Source organism: Populus nigra, chromosome 1, assembly GCF_951802175.1.
Source record: "Populus nigra chromosome 1, ddPopNigr1.1, whole genome shotgun sequence".
NCBI classification, from domain to species: Eukaryota; Viridiplantae; Streptophyta; class Magnoliopsida; order Malpighiales; family Salicaceae; genus Populus; species Populus nigra.
In genome coordinates this window covers 23,247,326-23,256,064 of record NC_084852.1, presented here as the reverse complement: position 1 = coordinate 23,256,064, position 8,739 = coordinate 23,247,326, and the positions used below count along the sequence as shown (strand labels likewise).

At 34.9% G+C, this 8,739-nt stretch overlaps 1 protein-coding gene across 1 annotated transcript; it reads left to right on the top strand.

Annotated features, from left to right (window-relative positions):
* Positions 1-975: 975 nt before the first annotated feature.
* LOC133679429 (phenylacetaldehyde reductase-like) lies at positions 976-7,251 on the top strand. Its single transcript, XM_062102033.1, has 6 exons — positions 976-1,519; positions 3,131-3,300; positions 4,198-4,389; positions 5,287-5,449; positions 5,771-5,957; positions 6,750-7,251. Exons 1-6 carry the CDS (start codon positions 1,399-1,401, stop codon positions 6,892-6,894), a joined length of 978 nt encoding a protein of 325 aa, XP_061958017.1. The 5' UTR covers positions 976-1,398; the 3' UTR covers positions 6,895-7,251.
* The last annotated feature ends 1,488 nt before the right edge of the window (positions 7,252-8,739 follow it).

The following is an 8,739-nucleotide window of genomic DNA, read 5'->3' as shown; positions in this document are numbered from 1 at the left end:
TAAAACGAGTCCATTGCTTTCACACCTATGAAGAGGGGGTGATCTACCCCTACGAAGATCCATTGGTCATTTCCATAGTTCTTGCCAACCATACTGTCCACAAGATATGGTGGACGGTGGTAGCTTAATCAACATTTTTTCTAGAGATATAATATCCTAGATGGAGACAGATCCTTTAATAATGACTCATGTGAAGAATTGTTTGATTGGGATTGCAAGATCAGGAATACCAGTTCCAGTGAAGAGTGTCTTGGAGATCATGTACTCTAAGAGCTTGTTTGACAGTGTGGTTGCGAGTGCTTTTCAAATAACTTTTTGTGCTAAAATGCATGCCAATGATTTTTTTCATTTTTTAAAAATTATTTTTGATATCAGCATATCAAAACGATTCAAAACGTACAAACCATATTAAATTTTAACAAAAAAAAAAATTCAAATTTTTTAGGAACGCAGGTTGAACTGCGTTCCCAAACATTACCTAAATGTCTCACCCTTTAATGAACCTTTAGGGTGATAGACACAACTCTAGCCTTTGAAACTCTCCATGCAAGCTCAATATAAACACAAGTACAAGGTATTTGGTCATGAAACTCTCCATTCATAAATGGAGTGGCTGCTGTAAGAGGAAACCAAAACAAGGTATTTGGTCATGAAACTCTCCATTCATAAATGGAGTGGCTGCTGTAAGAGGAAACCAAAAGACTTTTAGACATTATGCCTCTACATATTTTAAGGGTAAAAAATCTTTGGTTTTGGACCAGTAAGATTCCTTAAAGAAAATGGTTGTAGTTAGAACCAATGCCGCCACATAATAATGGAAGAAAGTATTTTTAAGGCAAGAGAATTATTGAATTCGCTTTCAGCACCTCACATATGCGTGGAATCAATCTAGACACAACGACTCATGGACTCTTGGTTAATCTAGCATGCCCTTGTATTCAACAAAAAAAAGAGAAATTTTGGGAAACTAGAAGAAGCTCAACCAATAACAAGATTAGCAAAAACATCAAAATTATTTTGGTTTTTTCTCTAAATCAAGAACTTCAGCTCCCTCAAGAACTTCTTGAGTAAAGGTCCCGGCAGCTGTAGTTTCAACAACCAAAATTAATTTGGTTTTTTCTCTAAATCTTTCACCAACATCAAAATTTATTAATCTGGTGTACTTTATTTTTCTAATATAAAATTAAATTCTCTTTATTTAAGATGCAGTATTTTATAACACTACACAGATTCAAAGTCAAGAATATGAAAGAAACGTCTCAAATTTGGATAAGGCTGATAGGACAGAGTGACAGATGCTAACGCAGGAGATGATATCAGATTAGATCGACCAAACTATAAATATTTTACTTTAGACAGAGAGCATCAGGGGAAAAAAAACAGAGAGTGAGAGTGATAATGAGCACTGGAGCCGGAAAGATCGTGTGCGTGACTGGAGCCTCGGGTTATATAGCTTCATGGATAGTCAAGCTCCTCCTCTCACGTGGTTACACTGTCAAGGCCTCTGTTCGTGACCCAAGTGAGTCACTCACTCGCTCCCTCTATCATCCTTTTCCCTTGCACGGCTTCTTTCTTTTTTTTCCTTTTTTTTTTGTTGCTTTTGATATATGATATGGATCATTATGTTATTTAATTGCAAGAATCAAGAGATACTCATTTTTAAATGATGGTAATTTGGTTCTTTGATGGGAGTGATTAGATCATTGCTTTGCGGTCAATCATGGATTTTCAGGGACTAAAGATTAGAATTTTTTTTTTTTTGGTGATCGGAATGAATTTTAACGAAAACGAGGGTGGATTTTGTTGGAGGCAGAAGAAGCTTGTTGTAGATTGAGAATTACAAGTAGTAATTTGGAAGTTCTTATTTCGCTAAGGTTAGTAAATATCAAAATCACGAATCGCGGTAAGCGATGATGATAATGGTATTTTGACGTTAACCGAAAACATGAAATGTTTAGCAATGAGAAAAAGATTGCCTTTTAATTTAGTGAATGTAATGATAAATTCAAAGATATGTTCTTGTTGCTGATGTTGCATTTGTCAGATTGTTTTGGCATTTAATAATGCGAGGGGATTTTGGCACTCCAAAAATGTCTAAGCACTCTCTCACTATCCCAAATTTGTTTCTTATTTTTGTACCAAAACATGGAAAAGTAATTACGGTTAAGTAATGGGATATCAAATGGGGAAGTATTTGAAAAATCTTTTCCTTTTTTTGTGTTTAAATGGCTGGGGATTGAAATTGGGTTAAGCCTCTCTCTCACCCAATTGAGTTAGAGCCATTTCTTTCATGTTTAAGCGCGCAATTCCCCTTCTTGTACGGGGAAAGATACCTGCTTTAAGAAAAGTTCCGGTAGTGTTTCTGGCTTGTCTTCTTTGTCGATTTATCTTTTTTTTTTAATCTAATTTGAACCGTGATTCTACATAAATTCAGACTTTTGGATCACCTGTTTTGTGATTTCTTGAGTCTCTCAGGTTTATCATTCCTCATGGTATTTTAGCTCTTGAAATTTATGTCAACCATCTTTTTGCCTGATTTAAGTGGTCATACTGCAGTGACGCCACATAAATCCAGACTTTTGGATCACTTAGTCTTGTGATTTTTGGAGTCTCTCAGGTTTATCATTCCTCATGGTACTTTAACTCCTGAAATTCGTGTCAATCCATCTTGTTACCTGATTTCAGTGGCCATACTGCAGTAATGTCGCATTGTAAAAAATTGGTCGTTTTATGTCATTTTGTAACCGTGTAGTAGTAATAATGATAGGTGTATGTACAGAAATGCTAGCATGCGTTACTTCTTTTCTCTTGAACTGAACCATGAAAGTCCTTATGCAAAATGCTCTTACTAAAAAATAACGCTGCTTCATCATGCATTATATTGCACTAAAACTGAAAGTAATCTATTTTAGTGTGCCTTGGAGAAATATAATGTTATTGACTATATAGTTCGGGCATGCTCTGTTCGTCATGACAGAATGATCTTACTTGTGTTTTTTCCTGTGAGGTTGACTTAGGGGAAATAGTGTACTTGTTGCAATTTTTAAGTTTGCCCATCACAATTTATCTTTACCAAAAACTACTTGCAATTTCAGTGATTTACTGGTTGTTTTCAATTTATATTCCACAGATGATCCCAAAAAGACACAACACTTGCGTGCACTCAGTGGAGCTCAGGAGAGACTTGAGCTGGTCAAAGCAAATTTATTGGAAGAAGGTTCCTTTGATTCTATTGTTGAAGGGTGTGAAGGTGTTTTCCACACTGCATCTCCTTTTTATCATGATGTCAAGGACCCACAGGTTAATCCTGCATACCCACTTTTAAATAACTGCAGTTTTTCTTATGTACTTGAGACTTCATTATTTATGAAAATCAGGTAGAAACTTAAATAGTGCCCCAAAATAGAATGTATCTCTATCACAATCATTGTGAGATTCATATGCAACAGGGTGCTGAAATATTACACCCTGGATGCCGTCTAAATGCCGAATACTTTGAAATATTAAATTATTAATATTGAAATGGATTTAAAGAACAAAACATTATGGATCAGTCTTCCATAGTGTACTTGAATCCAAAATTAACAGCAGTACATGGTGGATTCATTATTTTATTGATTCACTGTCAGGAATAGAATGGCATTGTGAACAGATTTACTTCCTGCTAATTAAGATGCTGTCACAAGAGCTCATGGCTATGAGTAGGATGTGATATTGTTTCATAGAATTCATTGTTGAGGTACATGAAAGTCAGGATATGTATAAGATGCAGCAGTTCTTTGAGACCTATATATATATATATATGTATATATATATATATATTTTAATTTTTTTTTATCAAACAACACCTTTTTTTAGGAAGGTATCCAGCATCGAGCAATATAGTTTTCGAATATATCTTACACAAATGCTCCCAGGTCAGTTGTATTGGGCTATGACTTGAAGCTTTCCTGGAAAGGTTAAAAAAAGGTTTGGCCTATGTAAATGCTATTTGCCTTCACTGATTCTTGAACTATGTTGTTAGAGTGCAGCATGGGAACTTATTTCTTTCAGTTGAAGCTGATTTACAGTCAGAAAAAATAAATTCTGTCTTTTGTTCATAGGGTCAAGATGTTTAGATGAACTTTTAGATGTTGAAGTCTGGATTTGTTTTGATTTGTCTTCAAATGGTTGTAATCAATTTTCTTCTCATTTCAGGCAGAGTTGCTTGATCCTGCAGTGAAAGGGACACTCAATGTCCTTGGCTCATGTGCAAAACACCCATCAATCAAACGAGTTGTTTTAACATCCTCTATGGCTGCAGTTGCTTACAATAGGAAACCTCGGACTCCAGATGTAGTAGTGGATGAAACTTGGTTTTCGGATCCGGAACTGTGTAGAGAATCTAAGGTGTGTGCACGTGCCGATACTCTCTGGATCTTCAGGAAAAAAAAAGTTATCTCGCTTATGAAATTATATTTTTCAAATCTTGTTCACTTTTAGTGTTGAGTTGTTTCATTCTTCATAGCTTTGGAAATGGAAATCAAATCACACAGTTCACTTTTATCCATTCTAATTCTGTTCTGAAACTGAGTGTACTCTGGGATATGGTTTTGCTGATTGAGCCAGATGGTGGTGGTGGCACAACTACATTGCTTGCAATTTTGTCATTTTATGCTAGGTGTAACTTCTGCTTATGATGTCTCTTTCTTTGTTTTTATGTTTGTTTGGACAATGCTCTAAGAAAGTTGGGAGGTTTAGCAGAATAATAAATTATCATTTGTAGAAAGTCAGAGAAAATAGTGATAGAAAGATATAAGGATGTAATTTTTTCCCCGTTCTCACATCAGATATGAAAACTCTTTTTGAAGATGAAGTGTTTCTAAATGGTATTAAGAATCTATCTTTCATTACTTCTGCTATTGACTTCAAAACTTTTACTGTAGGATACTGCTCCTTTGCTTCTATAAAATCTTCTGAATGAAGTTTCATTTTCTCCTACCAAATCATTAATATAATAGTGAATAAACAAAGAGACACTATAACCATCTTTGTGATGTAGCTCCTGAGAATTAAACATCAGTAATATTTTTTCTCATGATCAATTCAAACTTATCTCTCAAAGTTATGTTCAACGTGTGGCTTCTCTCATCCTAGGCCATTCCATTAAACACAATTCTGTCTGCTGCCTTTTGATGATGTGTAAGTAATGATAACGAAATGTTTCTACCATGTGCATTTGACAATGGGCTGTGCTAAGATCTGCAGTATTTTGTCTCCAATCCCTTATTCCCTGTCTGTTTTTAGCTTTGGTACTTGCTTTCAAAGACATTGGCTGAGGATGCAGCATGGAAATTTGCAAAAGAAAAGGGTATGGACATGGTTGCAATAAATCCATCAATGGTTATTGGTCCTCTCTTGCAGCCAACACTTAATACAAGTTCTGCAGCAATTTTAAGCCTAATAAAAGGTACTTCTTTATGCTAACTAGACTAATCTTTTCATCCTGTACGTAACCAGTAGCATATATTTCATCTCAACAAGTCACTCTTGCAAAGAACAAATTAGAAGCACATAAAATTCTGTAGAGAACTTGCATAAGTGACGTAAATTGAAAATTAAAAGCACTCATTTTATGTTTGTTTGTTAGGATTGTTAAGTCTCCCATGCCACTGGACTTCAATACCGGCTGGCTATCTGTTACTCTCTTTTTACCAAGTTAAAAATACTGTTTTGAAGAAGAGAAACCCAAATATTAATGGCTATTTTCTTACCTCTGTGTTGAATGCAGGAGCACAAACTTTCTCCAATGCATCTTTTGGATGGATAAATGTTAAAGATGTTGCCAATGCACACATACAAGCATTTGAGCTGTCATCAGCTAGTGGGAGATATTGTTTGGTTGAGAGAGTGGCACACCACTCAGAAGTAGTGAAGATTCTGCGAGAGCTTTATCCTGATCTCCAACTCCCGGAAAAGTAAGTCTTTTCCCACTATAATTTACCCTTTCTATTTATTGTTTTGTTCTGATGATTTCTGATCTCAGTCACAATACTCTTGTTCTCCTTCCCATGTTTATACCTTTCACAGCATTTACCTTTTTGTCACCTTATTTTGTGTGGTTTCACGGCGGCATATGCATTTGGTAAGCAAAGATTTTAGTAAGGTGGCAGTGTGCCTATCCATTATTGTAATGCTTATTACTGACCTCACCTTCTTGTGCCAGTTTAGAAGGCACATAAAAAAGTCCGTTCAATTAAAGAAAAAAAAAAAACAAGGAGAAGTAGAAGTTTGTCTGTTCAGTAGCCAGCATTCTATTGCAAAATGTGCATTAAAAAGCAGATTGCAACACCATGCCTGGGTAATAGTGGGACACATTTCGCCTGGTGTGGGATATGAAGGTGGATGAAGCAAATAGAGATGAAAGAATTGACTATAATCAATAATCAAAGGTTTCCAATCATGTATCTCTTTTGAAAAGTGTTTGACCTTGAAATATAAGTACACGATGAAAGTCACATCTTGAATGGTACAATCATCAGCTAGTCCTTTTTGATGATTTGTTGTAGCTAGTTCTAGTTAATTTGTTTCATGGAATAATTCGACACCAAAATTCATCTGTGTTCATTCAAGGCCACCTTTTTCACTAACTTAAGTGTTTGAAGATCCTTCATTGAACAGAGTAGATTGTTCTCTTTGAGAATTCTCTGTTATCATCTGCAATTTTTCTTCAGAAGTTATATTGATTCCTTTGTGATAAACTTTGGCAGGTGCGCCGATGATGAGCCATATGTGCCAATCTATCAGGTTTCCAAGGAAAAAGCCAAAAGCTTGGGTATTGAATTCATTCCTTTGGAAGCTAGCATCAAGGAAACCGTGGAAAGCTTGAAGGAGAAAGGATTCGTCAGTTTTTGAGCATTTCCTGCATGCAAGAGTTTTCTGACGTTAAATAAATAAACGGTGGACGGTATATATCCCCTTCCCAGGAATTAGAACTCGATGGTGATTTTGCTTTCCATATGATTAAGTGTGTTTGGCATTAGGGTTGCTTTTATGGTTGTGGTTTTAAAAAAGCAGTTTAATAAAAGGTTGTAAGGTTTATTTTAAAAAATAAGATATTTGGTTAAAATTATGGTTGAAAAAAAAAATAGTTTTTTGTGTTTAGTTAATATGTTTTTTGTTTGAGGTTTGTATATATATATAATTGTGAAACATAGGTGTTTTGTAATTATGATTATATAATGAAATGAAAAATCCTTATACATTAATTTATTCTTTCATTGTTCCATCAAACTATTTGCAATTTCATCGTGTATAAAATCCATACGCGAAGGCCTTTATGATCCTTGAACGGCTGAGTGAGGAACAATATCAAGTAAAAAGTCATCTGAAATTAAATTGGGATTGCGATCATACTCAGAAAAAACCGCATAATATTGCAATCTCTTTCTAATATAGTTATGTAGTGTCATTGATGCAACTACAATCTCAACTTGCGTTTTGTATGGATAAACAAACATATTTTGCAAAATTCTTCACCTCTGTTTCCATACCTCAAAAGAACGCTCTATCACGTTACGTAGTGATGAGTATATACGGTTAAACACTTTTTTCTGACCAATTGGTTGTCCACGACTCCGACCACTTAGTTGTTCACGACGCCTAAATTCTTGTAAGTGATACCTCTCGTCTTTGTAGGGACCCAAATACCCATACTCATTGGGATATGCAGCATCAACCAAATAATATTTCCTTAAAAATAAGAACAACATGGTAATTTTAACAAAACTAAAAAAACAAATTATATGCCTTCAATTACCAAATCTTATCACAACCTTCTAGTGGTTTTGAAAATTTTATACTGCTATTGCCAATAGCCTCAAGAAAAATACGCGTATTATGTGCACTCTCTTCCCATCCTGCCTACACAAACATGAATTGCATGTGGAAACTACAAGCGCCCATGATATTTTGTGTTGGTACACCTTTTCTTCCAATAAATGGAAATTGATTTTCAGATGATATGTAGGCATGAACATGTGTGTCATCAATTGCACCACACAATTCTACAAGCCACAAAAAAATTAAGTAATCATAAACATTTATAAAATATTTCATACTCATTTAAACAACTTAATTAAACAAAAATTCATCTTACCTTGATATGTGGCATAAATCTTGAATTCATTGCAATTTCTCTTGGTGTGCTCGTAAATTATGGATCTATTGGTTTTATGACTTCTACAGCAAACAAACATAATGATTGAATCACTTCTTTTAAATATCTATTAACAGTTTCATCTGAATGTTGAAATTTCTTCTGCACTTGTCTATTTGACGCCCCAACTGCTATTGTAAGTAGAAACATTGCCATCTTTTCAATAATGCTCATTCTTCTTGAAGGTTTTAAGTCATGGTGCGTTTCTAAATCATTGCATAGACTCAACAAAGTGGTTGAGTCCATCCTGAACATGTTAACACATCGTTTCTAATGACCTCTTAAAATCTCATTCAACTAACGCATCCCTGTGTTGTACGAAATCATACACAGTTCTTTATGTATATAATTAATACAATACATGTTTATAGCTCTAGTTGTGCATATAATTAATTTATTCATATCAAACTACCTCCTTAAAATAAATTCATCGTCATCATTATTGTCGTCGACGTTGTTTCCATCACCGTCATCTCCAGTACCAGCAACTAAGGCACCACTACATTCACAATTAGGATGATTAATGCGGTTCATTACATTAT

Bases quoted from the DNA above. Each gene is read 5' to 3' on its own strand.
- LOC133679429 (XM_062102033.1), top strand. From the start codon at position 1,399: ATGAGCACTGGAGCCGGAAAGATCGTGTGCGTGACTGGAGCCTCGGGT. The intron at 1,520-3,130 runs GTGAGTCACTCA...TATATTCCACAG, and splicing joins GGCCTCTGTTCGTGACCCAA to ATGATCCCAAAAAGACACAA. The intron at 4,390-5,286 runs GTGTGTGCACGT...GTCTGTTTTTAG, and splicing joins AACTGTGTAGAGAATCTAAG to CTTTGGTACTTGCTTTCAAA.